The sequence below is a fragment of the Epinephelus moara genome, chromosome 19 (assembly GCF_006386435.1).
Source record: "Epinephelus moara isolate mb chromosome 19, YSFRI_EMoa_1.0, whole genome shotgun sequence".
Taxonomy (NCBI): domain Eukaryota; kingdom Metazoa; phylum Chordata; class Actinopteri; order Perciformes; family Serranidae; genus Epinephelus; species Epinephelus moara.
Genome location: NC_065524.1, coordinates 5,413,188 through 5,433,859, shown reverse-complemented (window position 1 = coordinate 5,433,859; position 20,672 = coordinate 5,413,188). Strand labels below are relative to the sequence as shown.

General features: G+C 39.9%; 1 protein-coding gene across 2 annotated transcripts in view; it reads left to right on the top strand.

Annotated features, from left to right (window-relative positions):
• The window catches only part of slc2a15a (solute carrier family 2 member 15a), a 56,511-nt gene extending 37,509 nt beyond the window's left edge, over positions 1-19,002 (top strand). For both annotated transcript variants that reach the window (XM_050070704.1, XM_050070703.1), the window contains 4 exons: positions 1,568-1,669; positions 5,793-5,868; positions 12,409-12,536; positions 17,623-19,002. In XM_050070704.1, the coding sequence (XP_049926661.1) occupies positions 1,568-1,669; positions 5,793-5,868; positions 12,409-12,536; positions 17,623-17,877 (561 nt within the window). In that variant the 3' untranslated portion in view covers positions 17,878-19,002. The remainder of the gene's footprint in view (positions 1-1,567; positions 1,670-5,792; positions 5,869-12,408; positions 12,537-17,622) is intronic.
• Positions 19,003-20,672: the final 1,670 nt, after the last annotated feature.

Here is a 20,672-nt window from a genome sequence, read left to right as displayed (position 1 = left end):
AGCAGCACTTAGATCCAGTAGTACCAAGACTGTGAGTTTTTGTGAATCTGCATTATACCTGATGTCATTTAAAATCTTTAAAAGGGCTGTCTCGGTACTGTGGTTCATCCTAAAACCAGATTGATATTTCTCTAAAATATTGTTTCTATTTAAAAAGTCATTTACTTGGTTAAAAACCAGTTTTTCTAAAATCTTACTTAAAAACGGTAAGTTGGATACAGGTCGGTAAGTGTTAAGAGTGTTTGGATCTAAATTACTCTTCTTCAGAAGGGGCTTCACCACTGCCGTTTTAAAGGAAGTGGGGAAGACACCCATCTGAATCGAGCAATTTACTATATTTAAAAGCTGTTCCTCAAAGAATCCATAAAATGTTTTTTAAAATGATGTGGGAATTGGATCTAAAAGGCAAGGTGTTGGGTTTACCTGGGAGAAAACTCGACCAAGTGTCCTTGCATCAACCAGGGCAAAACTCTCCAGTGTTTCCTCGGATAAAAGCAACTGTTGTATTGAGATAAAAGACTGGATCTGATATCATCGATTTTACTTCTGAAGTGGTCTGCAAAGTCCTCGCAGAGGGCGTCTGTTGGCATCTTGGATGATTTATTAAAATCAGTGTTGGTTAAAAGATCTATGGTGGAGAAAAGACATTTAGGGTTGTTTTTATTATCTGTGATAAATTTTGAAAAGTGGGATATTCGTGCCTGTTTGACTGTATTATTGTAGGTTTTGAGTTGTTCGCGTAATATTTCATAATGAACTGTCAGTTTACCTTAATGTCAGACAGTGATTTTCAACTGGAAAATGAAGCCATTCTATCGTTCTCTTCAAAGCCAGACTACATTGAGAAAAACAGTGATTTAACATTGCTGAACACAGGAGCTGCCTACCTGCTTCCCTGGTGCAACGCATTGACGCCTCTATTCCTCAGTATAGTGGGATAGTAACTGTACATTTATGTGTAAACATATAAAAACTCCCATTAGCAATGTGAGAACCAGCATTATTTTGGTCATGTCCAGCATTGCATGAAATGTTGCCTTATTTCTGATGCCTCACAGAGGAGATAACAGTGCACACTGACATCACAATCTTTACCCTGGATAGTTTCACATTAAAGTCCATTTTCACTCCCCTGAAATACAGTTTGTTTGTGGACAAAAGGCCAAACACAAATTGAAAAAGCTACATATTCAAAAATGTCTGTGGACTAGGCCTAAAACCACAAACTGCAATTATTACTGTCTGTTTGTCAACCAAAAAAGATGTAATATGTTTATCAGAGAACTGTAGAGCTGTTGGTAGGTGTATTGCTGACAGTCAGAGTAGCTGTTCCCACCTGCTTCTTTATGCTAAGCTAGGCTCACCACATCGTGACTCCAGCTCTGTTCTTAAAACACACACTTGAGACTGATTCTATCTTAACATCTGACTCTCAGAAAGAAAGTAAACAAGTGTGTTTCCAAAATATTGAGTTATTCAGATACATTAAGGCTCACTGATGGTGTTGCATCTGTAGTATGTATTAATTTAACAGTGTCTGACAAGATCTCTGTCTCTCCTCCTGTAGTGTTTCTCCATAGAGAAGCTGGGCAGGAGGCCTCTCATGATTGGGGGTTTTTCCGTGATGGGCATCTGCAGTGCAGGAATCACAGTAGCCCTCATTTTACAGGTGGGTGTGTGTGTTTATGTGTGCGTTCCCCTAAATTCTTGAGACCTAAACCTTTTCCAGTACAGGGAGATGAGGATGAAAGGCAAAAGAGACAGTAAGGAAGCTCACATTTCAGCTACTGCTATGTGCCATTTAGTATCAGCTGAGCTGCTCAGTCAGCCACAGCAGGAATGTAGTTATTTTCTCTGTGTGCATTTAAGGAAACATAAAAATGAATCTCAAATGACATACAGTATGATTATTTCCATTGATTACAATCCCAGTCAGCCTGAGATCCACAGGTGCATTGTGTAGCCCTTACAGCTGTATGTGAGGACTTATATTAGCTATAGTGTACTTGATAGCATAACTGTTGCAAAATTGCACTGATGTTCCCTGTACTGTAGTAAGAGACTGAAGCAGGTGAACCGCAAGTGTTTTTTTAGAAGCTGAATATTCAAACTGATAGTAACAACAGCCATGACTTGTAAATAATTACTTGACTTGTGACTGGCTAACTTAACAAAATGAATTCTCCTACATAAGAAATAAAAGGAGAGTGTTGTATATTAAAAATAAATGTTATAAATTTCCCTGTTTGTTGTTTTCTCTACTGCTCAGTTCAATAGCTTGGTATGCTTAAGCAACTACAGGACTATAGGACAGGACTGACAAATGTTAGCTTGTTCAGTCTAGTGAAACTTGAGGGGTTTAAAAGGTTTGGTGTAAAAGATTTAGGGAGATTTAGTAGCATCTAGTGGTGAGGATTGCAGATTGCAACCAGCTGAAACTTCTCCTGGTTAGAATTCCCTCAGTGTTCATTTTTCAGGAGGTGTTTACTATATGCCAAATTATCCACAGAGGTCTGTTCCTCTCCAAAACAAAAGAACCAGGGGATTTAAACCAGTAAAAACACTGAATAAAGTAGTTTCACATTACAAATCAGTGTTTCTCCAATGCTGTTTGGCATGTCAGAGACGGGCCACTGTCCCACCACCAATGTGTGCTCACCTTGCATTTTCTTATAACCTAGTGTTTGCTCACCTTATTCCTGATCCTGACATTCAGGAGGTTTTAACCATGAGCCAAATGACCACAGAGGTCTTTTTCTCTCCAAAACAAACACCCAATGATTTATACTTGTAAAACTACAGAATAAAGCAGTTTCACGTCAGAAATGAGTGTTTATCTGATGCCGTTTGGAATGTCAGAGATGGCCCGTTAGCCTATCACCTGCTAGACTATGCTCACCTTTTTTCTAGTACTTAAGATATAGATGTTCAAGAGGTCTCTTCCTCGAAAGCAGTTTCACTTTTAAATTATGTTTTTTTCCAACACTGCTCATCATGGAGGGGCTGCTAATTACAGTGGCTGGCACAAAGATGTCCCACTCTATAGTCAGTGTTTGGTTTGTCTATTCTGGGCAACTGTAGAAACATGGCGGTGCAACATGGCGATCTCCGTAGATGAGGACCTGCTCCTTATATAGATATATATGGCTCATTCTGAGTTAAGGAAAACACACAATTCTTATTCTTTTCTTATTTCTTATTTCAGGTGATTATACACTAAAAAAAACATACTAATTATATTATATTATATTATATTATACACTGCTCAAAAAATGAAGGGAACACTTAAATCACACATCCCAGATCTCGATGAATGAAATATTCCAGATGAAAATCTTTATTGATTACATAGTGTAATTCATTGAGAACAAAATAATGTCAGAACAATCCATGGAAACCAAAATCATTAACTCATTTAGGACTGGATTCAGAATCATTCCCAAAATCAAAGTGGAAAAATCCAATCACAGGCTGATCCAACTTCTGTGAATTTCCTCAGGACAACTCATAATGTGGCTCAGTAGTGTGTATGGCCTCCAAGTGCCTGTATACATTCCCTACAACATCTGGGCATGCTCCTGATGAGACGACGGATGGTTTCCTAGGGGATCTCCTCCCAGACCTGGATCAGGGCATCCGTCAGCTCCTGGACAGTCTGTGGTGTGATGTGGCGGCGGTGGATGCTACGATCCATGATGTCCCATAGGTGCTCAATTGAATTCAGGTCTGGGGAACAGGCGGGCCAGTCAATAGCATCAATGCCTTCGTCATCCAGGAACTGCTGACACATTCCAACAACATGAGGCCTGGCACTGTCATGCATCAGAAGGAACCCAGGGCCCACTGTACCAGCATATGATCTGACAGTGGGTCTGAGGATCTCATCCCGGTACCTAAGAGCAGTCAGGGTACCTCTGGCTAGCACGTGGAGGTCTGTGTGGCCCTCCAAGGATATGCCTCCCCAGACCATCTGTGACCCATCACCAAACCGGTCATGCTGGAGGATGTTGCAGGCAGCAGAATGTTCTCCATGGCTTCTCCAGACTCCGTCACGTCTGTCACATGTGCTCGGTGAGAACCTGCTCTCATCTGTGAAGAGAACAGGGCAGTAGCGAATCTGCCAATTTTGGTGTTCTCTGGCAAATGTCAATCAGGCTGCACGGTGCCGGGCTGTGAGCACAGGCCCCACTTGTGGACGTCGGGCCCTCATGCCACCCTCATGGAGTCTGTTTCTGACAGTTTGGGCAGAAACATGCACATGAGGGGCCTGCTGGAGGTCATTTTGGAGGGCTCTGGCAGTGCTCCTCCTGTTCCTCCTTGCACAAAGAAGCAGATAGCGGTCCTGCTGCTGGGTTGTTGCCCTCCTACAGCCCCCTCCACCTCTCCTGGTGTACTGGCCTGTTTCCTGGTATCTCCTCCATGCTCTTGACACTGTGCTGGGAGACACAGCAAACCTTCTGGCCACTGTGCGTATGGATGTGCCATCCTGGAGTAGTTGCACTACCTGAGCAGCTTCTGTGGCCTGCAGATACCGCCTCATGATACCACTAGTGGTGAGGGCACTGGAGAAATGCAAAACTAGCCAAGAAACAAACAGAAAGGGTGCAGAGAGGGAAATGGTCTGTGGCCACCACCTGCAAAACCATTCCTAAATAGGAGTTGTCTTGGTAATTTTATTTAACCTTCATTTTACCAGGCAGATTTGCATGAGATCAAGTGATCTCTTTTACGAGCAAGGCCTGGACAAAATGGCACCATTAGAGAACAAAACATAATAAGACACACATAAAGAAAAAGCACAGACATGAGAAAAAGAGAGAAAGGCCCAGAGTCCTATGGAGGGGTTATGCCCTACAAATACAGTCCAGTGGGGGAAGGGGGAGGAGGAGGAGGAGAGGGCTGGATGGGGCAGAGGAGGTGGTAACAGGGGATCCTGAGGAGGAAAAGTTCATGTTAAACAAAAACTGAAAAAACAGTGCACCACAATACACACTAAACGAAAACTTGTGTGATGATAATAAAATAGTATATATATTATGTATAATAATATATTTTGTGTGTGGATACCCCATTTTTTCCTTCATTGTATGCTCTTGCACCTGGCCTAAAAATTAAAACAAGTATCTCTCTGCATGTAATCCTCATTGATCTATTTAATCTTCACAACCAACACAGATTGTTTGCGTCTGTTAACATAGTGCTGTTTTGCATCTGAACACATTAGACAACATACACACCTCCAGGCAATGTAGAGAGCCCAACACCTGAAACCCATGCAGACATGAGAACAAACACAGCCCATGCAGACATGAAAACAAACACAGCCCATGCAGACATGAGAACAAACACAGCCCATGCAGACATGAGAACAAACAGCCCATGCAGACATGAGAACAAACAGCCCATGCAGAAAGGCCCCATCTCTTTTTCTTTCAGTCACTTCCCTGTCCTCTCTTCCTCACTTTCTCCAAGTTACTTTCTAGTAGGGGACAAGTGGAAGTGAGGGAGGAGAGGAGGGAAGCAGAGGGAAAGACAAATGAACACATCCCAGATGTTTAACAGGGGAATGAGTGTGGGGAGTAACAGCTGGGCCTGTTTCACTTTCAGTTGGCAGAGCACACTGTATTCCTGCTTTGCCCTGTGGAACAATGATCTACATGAAGGGCCACGTAGCAGCAAGCTGAGGTGTGAAGCTGTGTTGGAAAGGGATGGAGTCAAGTTTCCAATTAGAGAAAAGAATTAAATGTGATCAGACTGACTTCTCCATGTTGTGCTGTTTCTTCTCCCTGCAGGCTCACCTATCATTCATGCGCTACGTCAGTGTCTGCTGTGTAGTTGGCATCATCGCTGGCTTCTGTATCGGTCCAGGCAAGTTGCTCTATGTTGCATGTTAAAGGACTATAATGATGTGGACTTAATTCAAGCTACGCAGACACATTTGATGGTGGAACCTCCCGTATTGTTTTGCACTACCAATATCCTTCCATGCGGTAAACAGGACACCATTAAACAGACCATATCATTAAGCTGTTCAGGGTATAGTTTTGCTGTCGTTATTCATATTACATTCTGTCAGCGGAGCGATGAACAGATAACTGCAAAGTAAAATAAACAGGAAAAACAGGAAGGAGAATTCCAGGCGTGCACGCCGCTACTGTATATTTAATGGAAAAAGAGTTTAACACTTTATAAATACTTTACAAAGAGAAGCACAGAACACACTGTCAGCTACCTTCTAGTACCTTCATCATAATGGAAAGTGCAGATCATTTTCATTAGCTATTAATCTGTTGATTATTATGCATCCGCGCTAGTGAAGGGGTTAAAGGGTTTTTTTGGGGGAGTTTTTCCTTATCCACTGCGAGGATCCTAAGGACAGAGGGATGTCGTATGCTGTAAAGCCCTGTGAGGCAGATTGCGATTTATGATATTGGGCTTTATAAATAAATTGATTGATTGAGTGATTGATAGTTGTGGCCAAAGGCATTATGTTTTCGGGTTGTGCATCTGTCCATGCCATTCTCTTGGAAGCAATATCTCAGGAACATCTGAAATAAACTTCTTCTAATTTGGCACAAACGTCCACTTGGATTCAAGAATTATGTTATTGGATTTTGGTGGTCAAAGGTCAAGGTCACTGTGACCTTGCATCCATCTCATTTTTGTGAATACAATATCTCAAAAACACCTTTAGAGAATTTCTTTAGATTTGGCACAAACATCCACTTGGACTCAACGATAAACTGTGTAGAATTGTTGGGTGAAAGGTCAAGGTCAATGTCACCTTGCGTCCATCTCATTTTAATGAACACAATATCTCAAGAGGGTCATGAGGGAATTTCCTCAAACTTTGTACAAATGTCCACATGGACTCAACAATGAACTTATTAGAATTTGGTAGTCAAAGGTCAGAGTCAATGTGACCCCACAAAATGTGTTTTTGGCCATATGTTAACAATTACTGCCCTGATCATGACAAAAATTGTACACGAATGTCTAATACTTTAACTCAGGAACATAAGGGAAGACGTGTGGTCAGATCAGTGGCTTAAGGTAGTTATGCCAGACCCTAGTGCATGCTATTATGCACATATCATCTTGTCACAATGTCAGAGACTTGACATTAAATAACATCAACATACATATTACCCAGCAATCATAATTGCATATCTGTATATAACAAAAATACAAAAAGAAAATAAGAAATTAGGAAATTATTAATTTAATTTAACAAGTTTAATAGTTGATTCATAGTTGTAGAATATTTGATTTATAAGATAGTTGATTTGTATATGGGTTTGCCTTTTTCAAGAGCATATATAGCAGATGGCGGTATTTTTAATTACATCAGAATTCTTCTTCCAATACAGGCAGATTTTCAAGATGGCAATCAACAATAAGGGCCTATTCTCCACCCAACACATTGTTGGAGGGGGCACTCTCTCCAGGGCCCCCCACCTCACAGACCCCAGGGCAACTGCATTACCTGGACTGTCTGTATTTATGCCCCATTGTCAGATTCTGAATCTTAGGTGTCCATCTTGAAACTGTGCTGATTGTATAGATCTTCTGTGCTGCCAGGGGAAGATATGTGTGAAACATCCATGTTTGCACAGACATAAATGTAAACTGTAGGTGCAAGTTGACTGGTTCCCAGATGCATACAGCTGCAAGTGATGACTCTAGTTTTGTTTAATTGTTTTTTTTCTTCAATACAGTCAATTATTTGGTCCATAAAACATTACAAATGTAACAAATTACAAACGAGGCCCTGGACACACCCATGCTTTGGTGTTCTTTACAGACCACAAGTAGCATGCATAATGTGAAAATTATGCTAACTGATGAAGAACAGATACATGCAGACCAGCATGTGGATTTTAGCTCCACAACATACAAAGACAAATTTCTATTTGAAAACATCCCTGGTTCTTAATTATTTCATGTGTGCTAAAGTGGTTTTTCAGCTGCCATCCCCTGCAGAGTGGATGAATCCTGTTGATATTTTAGGATATTATTGTTAAATACTGCACTGGCCACATGTCAACATGATGACATCATGATGCCGTTTGTTTAGGAAGACAAAATGTGCAAGTTACAGCTGTAACGTGTTACATTTAAGGTGACTCTCCCCTACCTATGTTAAACACACATGTTGGATTGCAATGGTATACAGAATGTATATTATTATCAGTCAGAATGACCCTTAAGGGAATGAAAATGGAATGGTTATTTTTGGTTGAACATACATTTTATTACTATAATTGAAACCTGAAACCATTTTGTTAATAAAAGTATGTGTAAAAATCTCCCCTTTGAAAATAATAACAATAAAGGGGAGATTCTCTATCAAGTTGCTTTTATTCCCCAAATATCATAGATAAGCAAATGTATACGGTATGATAACCAGCAACTTTCATAACACGGTATACCTTAAAACTGGTATATCGCTGCAACCCTACACACGTTTTTCCTATTCAAGCTAGACCTCTCTTAAATTCAGCTCAATTCCATTCAATTTTATTTGTAAAGCTAACTAAAATAGCAATGAGCAGGAATTCAACTACAGATTCTATTATATGATGGACCACCGCAAACCAAAGTTTAAGTGAGTCATTCTCCACACAGGCAAAAGATCTCTTTGGACTTAAAATATGGAAGCACATGCAACAACACCACCAGATATCAGCTCAGCTGCTACAGATAAACTTTTTTTTGGTTAATATCAATGCAAATGAATAAACTGTACATGAATACAACATCACCTAAAGAATGCAGAACCATAAATGCCAATAATTCCAGCATCATCGCAAAGTGAATCTCAGCAGCACCAACACAGCAGCAAAACTGAACTGAGAAATAGCGAACAACAATGCAGCTACAGTATAACTAACTTATTGCCATTAATAAGCAAACACAACCTGTAGTGAGCCAACAGCTGATCCACAGTTGAGTACGCCAGTTGACCTTGAGTCTCAAAAAGTGAACAGCAGGCAGAAGAGGTAATGCACTGTAATTATTTACTCCCTAAATAAGTAATCCAAAAGTGTAAGGTGAACTGGGCCAGTAAAGGGGATTGCAATTAGTGTATCAACAAAGCTACCAGTGATTCTGCATAACTATAATTGGATGTTACTTGCCACACAGCTTTGAATGAGCATACCATTGTGAAGTATATTGCAAACAACTGATTCCAATTAGCCAATACATGCAAAACATCAGTGCTCTGCCTGAACTAAAAATTTAAGAAGCTGGAACTTTTTTTTTTTTAATTACTTAAAAAAAATAATAATAATAATCCTGCCAGTTCAGTAATTGGCAAATCATTTTAGCTCCTAGTGTGAACTGTCCACAATGTGTGTTGTGGATGATCCAACATTATCAGGACACTGTCTGATACTGGAATATTTGCAATCATTCCAATTATTCACTACAATGAATTTAGGTGGACACAGACAACAAATAAAACCAACACTATCTGGCTGGAGAGATACGACTACAGAGAAGTGAAGGCGTGTATGTGTGGAATTTCAATCAGATGTGATTGCAGCGGAGAAGGGCTGATTTTGCTCTTTTTTTTCTTAAGTACAACACATTTTAAAAATGAAGGTTACTTTATTCTGTACTCTCTGTGTGTCACTTCTGCAATTTCCAGATGATAAACAAAACCTCTGAAATGATTAATATGCAGAAGTTCAGGTTCCTTTGTGTTATTGGATGGCTCCCTCTGGAGGTCATACACTAAAACATCCTAAGAGTTCTATAATTTCAAGAAAGATAGAGTCCCAGAGCTCAATCTACTTAATTTTCATTTTGATGATATGGCTTGTCAAATCTGTAAATTGATACTTTATCAATAGTATTTGCAAGTGTTGATAGCCACCGGAATCACATACTGTACATGCTGTTCACTTACAATGAGTGATAAATATTGTTTTTCTTCATGCAGTTATGCATTCTGACTATCCATGTTCTATGGCTTCCTAATGGATAATATAATGCATAATGCAGTTTTAATGATATAATAATTAAATATTAGTATTGTGTATTGTTTGATATATGACTCTTGCATCCACACGCTGGCCTGGCCCTTATCTCATCATCCGTTCTCTAATTAGCCTTTCATAACCCTTATTGGTGTGAAAGATGATGCATTAGCATCAATAATATTCATAGAACTGTTGCTTGCTTAACAGAGGAGACTAATCTGCGCTTCCTTTTTATAAAAATGCACAAGGTACTTGATTTGTGAAAACAAAATGCTGCTGTTAAATCTTACAAGATCTGGAGTGACGTCAGATTATTAGATATTTAAGCAATATCACATGGGAGGGAGTGCCGTTGTACTGAAGATCAACATGGCTGATTCGGTAGTAGGCACGAGGCTGCAGGCCAAGTGCTGAAGATAATCACAATTGTGCTGATATTCAGTGCGACAGCATGACCTCAAGTGTAATATTGCTTTTATACAACAGTTCCACAAGTGGCATTTATCAGCAATAAAAAGCAGCAACAGGTTATGATTTGTTTGTTTATTTAATGATTTATTTGGCCCCGCCAACACAAATAGTTCGGCAACTGGACTGAGACTGGACTGTTGCCAAGCAAAACATAATCATCCCTGCACACTTGCTTGCATCTTTGTGAAAAGTAGGTCTACACTTTACCACAGACCAGCTACTTTGTATCATGTAGGCTACATCTGTACGTTTCCATTTATTTTGTGACCAGTGAAATACGTCTGTTAACAGATGACACACTTCCTCCTTTTCTGATCATATTTAACTGAAATGTTATTTGTGGTAATATGTTTCATTTTGTGGTAAAAGTTTGTTAAGACAGCACAATTTCAGCTAATTAACAATTAACATAATTAATGCCTCAGAACAGCTGTAAAGCAGACTGATTCATGCATAGTTAAGTCCCAGTTGCTGTTATAATGTATATCAGCACTCATGGAATGCTTCCCATCCAATCAAAATGCTACTCAATTAATGTCATCAAATTCTATGTGATTTGACCGGAGATACCTGCTCTGTTGTTGTGGAACATGAACATATAACTCATTATATAGAAATAAATTCAAACAAATTTTTAGTTCTCTCAGTTTGGGGTCAAATATTATAAATTCATCACAGAAAGCCGGCAGATCTACATGTACATTGTGATATTGTTTTGTTGTATGGTTTGTTTGTTTGTTGTTGTTGGTGAGTCTGGTGTGGAGGATTTATATCCTGGAGCCGAAAATTTTCATTAAATTTCATTCGTTTCAGAACTGACTGGAAGTGCTGAGCTTGAAATATGTGGGCATAATGAAAGACACAATCACACCGCATTGTGGGATTTGTCAGATCAAGGGTTTTTGGAGCTTCACCCATAAAAGGAACTAAAAGTCATGACATCCCAGCCTCTGCTGCACACATTTTACCCTGCTTTTTAATCTGTGTCTCATGAGCAGTCTAATTGAGGTGCAGTACTAAATTACTAACATGCCCCTTTCAATGAGTTCACTTGGTAACTTTTTTTTTCATATGTGCTGTAACTGTCACTTTGTTCACACAGCAATAAATGAGAAATCTATGAAAAACATTATACTCCTCTACCTGCTCTCTTGCCTTGTAGCATTTTTAATGGCCTTACTACATGTGAACAAAAACAACCAATCAGAGCCAAGGAGTGTCTAACGCAGCTGTCAATCATGTTATTCACTGCTCATGAACTGTGGTCAAACTGTCAAACTAGGCAGCGCTGATCAAATATGGATCAAGATTCTGTTACTGCATTGCATATTTCTCTCCTCAAACATATTTTAGTGACTGTTTGATTGTAAAATGAGAAAGTTTGTGACCCAGCCGCCATGTTGGAGACAGTTAAACAGAGTATCTAGCGCTGCCCACAGCTGGACCAACTTTCTCATTTTACAGCTTAACAGTACACTAAAATATGGTTCTGACAGTTTAACCACAGTGTCACAGAGTGACTGACATGATTGACAGCTGCTTTAGAGACTCCTTGGCTCTCATTGGTTGTTGCTGACCGTGCCGCTGTCTGATTCTGGCAAATGCCATTAGAGGCAATAGAAAGAGGAGGGACATGATTTTTCACAGACTATCTTGGTGCTTCTCAAAGTCGAGAAAGGATCCTTAATTGGCTAAAGTTCAAGGGTGCTACATCATGGAATCCTGCCAAAAGGACCGAGTTCTCTATTTTCAAGGTCCCTTCCTTGGAAGGACCTGTCCTTCCAAGGAAGCATCCTTGACCCTGTCTCACGCACTCCTTTCAGAATATAGTGACATTTTCAGGAGATAGGATGCAAAGTTACTATCATAAAAGTTACCACCTGTATCTTCAACAGCAGTGTTTGATTTGTATTGATGTTTTTATATCTTGTGCTTTTATCTGTTCCAGCGGGGGTTCCCTTCCTGATCACAGCAGAGCTGTTTAAACAGTCCCACCGCCCGGCGGCCTACATTGTTGGAGGATCACTCAACTGGCTGTCTAACTTCACTGTTGGCTTCGTCTTCCCCTTCTTACAGGTGAAAGCTATACAATGTGCTGCCCTGCATAAGCTTTTCTCTTTTCTAAATGTTAAAACCATTACGAGTGCTCTGGCCTATCAATAACCAAAATTGAATTAATATGTTTTTAATGGTGTGTGTTGTATTATGTCAATTGTATGTACCTCTACTGTACTTGGGAGGAGCTGAAGGGAAATTTATTCTGAGGTGGACAATAAATTCACTCTAATCTAGTCTAATGTAATCTGAACTGGTTAATCTCATCACTGACTCCCGCCTTGGTCTGGTTCACACAGCTCCCATTAGAAACTGCTTGTTGTTTCTTTTGAACAGTGACTTTCATTGAATGATCACAGAGCAACTTAAAAGATCAAACAAACAGCAAGTTTTATTTTTCATGCGTCCCATTTGTAGGGTTGACACCTGGGCTCATGCAGGGCAGACTATGCTGTAGTCACATAGCTAGTTTGTAATGTAGTCATGAATAACAGAGTATCTTGTTGTTCTTTGGTCTAAGAATTTCTGCCCTGTCATTTACTGACAGAACTTTTCGAATCTCGTCATCTCTCCAGTTAGACATTTTCGTTGCCATCTTCCTGTACATGGTCCTTCTTCTTCACATTCAAATGTTTGTTTTCTTGCGGCCCTCGTGATATAAACATCATCAACATGCCCACTCGCTTGCTGTGAATTCTCCAGACAGTGCTGTATTCACACGAGTTCAATCAGACATTACACAGACTCTTCACTTGGGAGCTGGCAGGATAAAGTTTGTTCATTGTTTGAAACAACTGATTCAGAAATTTACGTTTTTCACATGCAGCTCCTCCAGATTATGTCTAGATTATTTCAGGTTTGCACTGCATGTGTGAAAAGGGTTTTCCAATTGTTGCATCGTGAGTCCCACCAAGGTCTGTTGATTTTGCAGTCACAAAACTGCACAAAACAGTGTGCTGTGGGAATCAACTGCTCATAATCTGATTCTGAGGCACTGGCTTACTGTGCAGACAGACAAAACTAGGAGACATTCAAAAATGCTGTAAAGCTCCATGAGCTGCATTTGCTCCCTATCAGAGGCCCCAGCACTCACAAGGCACTAAGAGCCCTTTTCCACTGCAGGAAAAAGGATACTTGAAGTTAAATCAAATAACTGAATTAGAGTTATGACTGTGTGGCTTTCCAATTTTTTTAATGTTTTCTCGCAAACCTTTATCTCATTAAGAGAGTGTTTTCCCTCTTCCTTTTTTGATTGAGAGAGAGAAAGCTGTAACATGCAACACAGACACCTGGCCATGAGCCAACCAGGGACTTTACAGTTATCTGATCTTTACTGCTAGGCTACCAGATGCCCCTCTTCTTCCTTTTGTTTTAATGAACTGGTTGTCTTGGCTGATACAGATGCAGTTGTGACATTGTGGCTACTTTTATGATTGTCCTTGTAGTGATGATGAGTCACTTCACCAATCCCAAATCAGCAAATTTGACCATTGTCACCAAGGCCAGCGGAGAACAGTGAAAACAAAAGCAGCACATGACAATGAATACCTGTTTCTACCCTGCACTGGAAAAGGGTTGTAAGTGAGCCCAAAGTTACTGTCTTCCTGAGTCCCACATGGTCCCAAAATGATAAACAGCGCTGTACAGAGATCAGCTGGGGCTGGTTGCACCAATAAGGCTTACACTTGGTCTGAAGCTAAGTTGGTCATAACTTGGCATTCTAAGTCAGACCTCATAGTTACACTGGTTGCACCATCTAGGCTTTAGCCCTTTTCTCGCCAAGACTGTGCATAAATCTTACGGCTAGTCCGGAGCAGATGTAGTCAAAATCTCAACCATTTGGATAAGTCAGCAGCCTGAAACACAACATAGGAGCCACAAAGAAAACAGCAATCCACTAATCGCATTAGCTTCCTGCGAAAGTTTCCCTTTTATCCAGCTAACTTACAAACATGATCACGCATCTTGTCCTTCACTTCGGCTAGTTGAACGAGCGACCAAACGTTCACCGGTGAAAAGTGCACTGCTAATGTTAGTTATCAAGCTAGATAGCTAGCTAATTAGCTGCAGCACACTAAGCAGCAGCACATAAACTTACCTGCAAATGTCACTTCGGTCTGTTAAGATGCTGATGTGGTCCTTTGTCTTGAATACTACTGCTAACAACACACTGTCTATGGGTTATAAGCTACTGCCAAGTTTTTGTTTATCTTTTCTCTCCTTTCATATTACCTGTGGAGCTCCACCTGCCAGCTGCTGTCAATCAAACAATGAGACATGCCTCTGCTGTACAGCTTTATAAATCTTTGTATCCTGATGAAATTTACTTTTCTTTTTCTCTGATCCTTCATAATTATGTCACAAAGGATTGGGGCCACACTAAAGAAAAAAAAATTAGAGTCGTAAATCTACAAGAATAAAGTCGTAATATTACATGAAAAAAGTAATAAATCTACGAAAATAAAGTTGTAATATTACAAGAATAAAGCTGTTATATTACAAGATTGAACTTGTAATTTTATGAGTCACAGATTAAGTCTGTGAAGTTGGGTAACATGGTATAAAAAGCGACAAAGTGTGTGTAAACAGTGTTGGGAGTGACAGTAATATATGTTTTAGCAGTACCAAAGTAATATAATGCGTTACTAACAAGATTTTAGGTGATATTATTACATTTACAATGTCACGTAACACATTACCACCTGAAAACTGTTTATTGTTTTCATTTTTCATTTATCCACACAAATCTACACCACTCCACTTCTGCCACCAGAAAAAAAATAACCCCTGAAGGTTGTTGTGTCATATACAGACTACATTATAGGAGGGTGCCGCTGGTGACGGCACATCTGGGTGATGCTGTACTGTGCCTTATCATGTTCAATGTGTTTCCATTGATATACCTACAACACATCCCGTTATGTTTTGCATCCTAAGGCTGCTGAAAGCATGTGTGTTAGTATGTTGGATGTGTTTCCATTAACATCCCCTACAATGGTGGAGCAACACTGGCACACAGTCCTGTTCCTATGCGTAACTGTCTGTCCTGTGCTGCTGTAGCTGACCGGCAAACCAAACTGGCAGGTGGGTGCTCCAGCTCTGGTGTATTCATGTGTGCTCCACACAGTGATTTACTCGCACACCAATTAATATAATTCAATTCAATTCAATTCAGTTTTATTTATAAAGCCCAATATCACAAATCACAATTTGCCTCAGAGGGCTTTACGGCATTTAACATCCCTCTGTCCATGGCCCCTCACAGTGGATGAGGAAAAACTCTCCAAAAAAAAAAAAGAAATGACTTTACTATCGTAGATTTATGACTTAATTCTTGAAATCCAAGTGTTTTTTTTTCTTTAACATGGCTCTAATCCTCCTTCGGATACGTTGTCACAGATGATAAATGCTTAGCCACACATTAGCAAGACAGCGGAAGATTATCAAAAATGTATTTCAGCAACACATGCGCTGCTTGGCAATTGCCATAGTTGCTCGATATTCAAATGAACTTCCATCGGTAAGAGTGTAGTTAAGACTAGGATTAAGTTTGTTTGGTGCAACCGACTTAAAGTCCATTCTAAAGACATTGCAGTTAGGACTAGGCTTAGTAAAGACCAGTTGGTGCAACCTCCTCCTAGCCTGGCGTTGCCAGACCCAATTCGCAAAACCTGAATGGGTCTGGACACGGAGTGTACATTTCCTCTATACCCGAAGGGCGGTATCAACAACTGTCACTCAAGTGCCCCTTCACGCAATTTGAAAGACGGAAAACCAATCAGACTAAACAAAACGTGTGACGTAGGCTAGCACAACGCCACTGTAAACAGATCAGCAAGCAAGTGCAGCGTGCAGCAGAGATTAGCTGTGATGATGTCTGGGAAAGAGTGTAGCTGTCTTTGCGGATTTCCTCCTCACTGTGGACTCCGAGTTGCATGGCTGTGATTCCCAGCTTGGTCGCTTCCCTGACCTGCTCCTCCATGAGAGCAACTAGCAGAGAAACAACAATAGCCACTGGGTTTTCACTGAGGTCCCATCTTTTTTCCGATCAACGGAGCCAGTTGGTAAATTAAACTTTTACCAAACCCCGTAGGAAGGACAGCAAACACATCCTTTTTTTCAATAAAAGCTTTCAGTGCAGCCATTTGCTCTGCTTTTAAAGAAAATATACATTCCAGTTCTTTCAACACATTTACCATGGCAGTTTCAAAATCAGTAGACATTTTGGTTGTTTACGAAATGCATTCACTCCACTCCTTGTCCTTCCTATTCTGATGACGTGCCCGCCCCAAAGTAATAAACGGTTGTGATTGGCCCGGTAGGCTTTAACTGATGCCAGAATGCGCCTTAATGATTGCATGGCCAGACTGATCCGCGGATTGAAATCAAATATGAGCTTGCGAGATCAGGATGGTTTCACCAGGCTAACCTACTCCTGGTGTTTGACAGGAACTGGATCAGGATCAAGATGCCATGATGGACACTGCCTGAGTGACTTATTAACTTTTTTAAGAATTTAAAGACTGTTTCAAATCAGTAGCGATCATCTGAAGCATCCCTGGTCACAATGTGCTAATGCTGCATTTATTGGGATGTGGGATGGATGCACAGACAGAAAAGATCACCATGTTCACAGCACAGGATAACTCAAGAGGTTTGTATGATTACAGAGTTGGTCAAATGAAGGCTGCATATACAGTGTATTGAAAATATATTGACACTATACTGTATCTATTAAATTTGTGTGTAATGGCCTTGAACAAAGAAGCTTGGCTCATGTGATGTGTGGTATGTGCTTGATTTTCAGGCACTTCTGTATTGTGACTCTCGGAGTCAGATACGTATATGGAGCTTTCAAAGAGTCTGAGTTTCCCAGTCATAATTACAACTTGGATGTTGATTTCCAACCTCATGCTGCATCATGTCTGTTATATATCATCTTATGAAGCGCTTGAATTCTTAACCCTTTCCCTCACTTTGCTTTCTATTCTGAGTCCGCTGCTGTAATGCAAAATACTTATTGTTTTTGGATTGACAATTCATAAATCACTTGTTTCATGTTGTCTTAATCTAATTTTTCTATCCCCATCTTTCATCTAACCATCAGATGTCAGCAGGGTCTTACTGCTACTTGGTGTTTTGCACCATCTGTCTGGCCGTGGCAGTTTATGTCTACATTGTGATCCCAGAGACCAAAAACAAGACATTCATGGAGATCAGCCGGATGTTCTCTAAGAAGGAGGCAGTGCTTGAGACCCAAGGCCTGGCCCACGTGGACCAGCTAAAACTGAAGAAGATGAATGGCTACGGTGGTATGGAACATACTTCACTGGAGTTAGACAGTTCTTCTTCTGTACCCTAACTGAGCTCCAGGTTTTCACTGGGACTGCAAAACTATTCATTACTTCTCTTTGCCATTCCACCATTGTAATATGTACACATTAACCAAACACCACTTAGCCTGGACTCAGTGGGCTCTGGGAGGGTGTACTGTAAATCAAGCAATTAATATACAGTGCAGTATGCAGTTCTGGCATTTGCAGTTGTTTATTAATTTTTTTTTTTCAGTCTGAGCCATTAAAGGAAAAGTCCAGCTAAATTAAACTGGGTCTTATTTTCATAGATTTGGCAGTTCTTCTTATCAGTACTAATAAAATTGTTTTCACCAAACCAGTAGCTGAGATCTGAGACCAAACTGACATCACTAAAAGGAAGTCTGATAGGACAAGAAACAGACCATCAGACGGTTGGAAACAATCCTCCAAGTTAGGCATTTGGATGGAAAATCCATCACAGTTGATAAACTTACTTCCTGCTTGATCTTTGACCTACTGTACTTACTGTAGTTGAGCACAGTTTTCCTGTTCAACAAGGGATTATTAGCAACACTTCAGGTGCTCTCACTTTCAGTTTGCCCTTCAAATGAAGTGGTTTAGATAAGCTTAATAAACTTTTGGTTAGTGTTTTTGTGCAACTTCACTGCAACTTCCAAAAGTTGGTCACAGGTCCATTCTGAATGGACCACAAGTGACTCATGAACATGACAAGTTTGTAAAAAAAACACACTTTCTGGTGCATAGCTGTTATTTTGAAGTGCCATTTCCTGCCGTAGAGTACTGACTAATGGACAGCTACTTGACAGAGACAGAAAACTAGCTCGACAATATGGCCAAACGGAAGTATGCTGTGAATATATTAAACTGTGTAGACCTTGAACTAATGACGAAGGAGAAAATCTGGACCCCATGGCTTGACCAGTTGGGAACCACTGGTTAAGGCCATCAGTTTAATCTGCAATAATGATATTGCACTCACCAAAGTGATTGCCAAGCTCTCAGAATGTCGAGATAAATATCATCAAAATGTCATCAATAAAAATAGACCGGGTAAATGGGTCAACCAACCGTCATACCATTTAGTGCTTTATATTTTAAGAATGAAGACACCATCTTCCAACATAACTATACATACTATACTACATAAATAATGATGGAATTACAGAAAAAAACTAGACTTAGGTTTCCCTTACAGTTTATATCCATGTCTGTGAAAACATGGATGCTTCACACCCACTGTCCCCCAGGCAGCACAGAAGATCTATAAAATCAGCACAATTTCAAGGTGGACACCCAAGATTAGAGTCACCATTTCAATATCTGACCAAATATTTTCCCTTCTGTATCTGAGATATGACATTGAATAATGGCCAGAAAAGTGTTTTATGCATAACATTATGATGTCACAGTGAGGTTGACCTTTGACCTTTTGGGTATAAAATGTCATCACTTCATCATTTTATCCTAGTTGACATTTGTGTGAAGTGTTGTCATAATTAGTGTATGAATTCTTGAGTTATGCCTAAAATCTTATTTTGTGAGGTTACACTGACCTTGACCCTTGACCACCAAACTCTAATCAGATCATCCTTGAAGAAATTCCCTCAAGGCATTCTTAAGATATTGCGTTCACGACAATAAGATTTATGCAAGGTCACAGCAATCTTAACCTTTGACCCTTGACCACCAAAAACTAATCAGTTCATCGAGTCCAAGCTGACATTTGCGCCAAATCTGAAAAAATTCCCTCTAGGCGTTCTTGAGATATCACGTTCACGAGAATGAGATAGACAAGGTCACAGTGACCTTGACCTTTGACCTTTGACCACCAAAAACGAATCAGTTCATAGGGTCCAAGTGGACATTTTTGCCAAATTTGAAGAAATTCCCTTGAGACATTCTTGAGAAACCTTGTTCACAAGGATGGGACGGACGGACGGACATCTGAGAACATAATGCCTCTGACCACGGTTATTGCTGCAGTGGAGACATAAAAACGTTAAATTGGCATATTTCTTTGATCATCTTGAAAAATGTTACCTGCTTCCATCTATCTATAAACTATATTGGATGTTTTTGATGCATTGGTTACCAGATGGTCAGTTTTGAAATGCAGCTTTTCAACACCAGACACTTCTGTCATTGGGGGTGGGGGGGTTAGGTTTTCTATCCTGGCACTTTCCTAAAAAATGTCATGTTAATTTTTGTTTGAAATAAATGGGCATCGCTAGCTGCAAACAACCACATATCTGTATCCATTGTTTGAATGCAAGCAGTGCTTAAGCGATTTACATGGGTGTCCCACATGTCACCATGAAAACACAAACCATTAAACAACAAATACATGTCAAGGTATTAACTTGGGCAGACTCAACAAAACTATTGGAGCTTGGACAGAAATTAACATTTTAATATAATTTTTTTTAATCTTTAAATATTGCAGTAAATATAATCCATTGTGGGAAACCCTGATATTTATGCATGTTATTTTATTGTAAAGTTACATTTCTTGTTTATATTTTCTCTTGTCAATTTACAGACTGTACAGTAAAATGTGCTGAAATTGTTTTGTACAAACAGCAAAATACAGTTTGTTTAAATACATGGAAATGTGTATGTCTTTTTGAATTGTTGAAAGATAACTACATTAATTAAACTAGAAAAGCACTCGGGGAGCGCAGACCTCCGCCAAGCAGCTCGGATTTCCCGCCATTTTATTATTTTACCCACTTCGCTTCAACCAATCACCACCAAAATTCATCTTCTTCAATTCATCATCTGTTCCTCGTCCCATTATCAACCTTTCCTGAAAATTTCATCA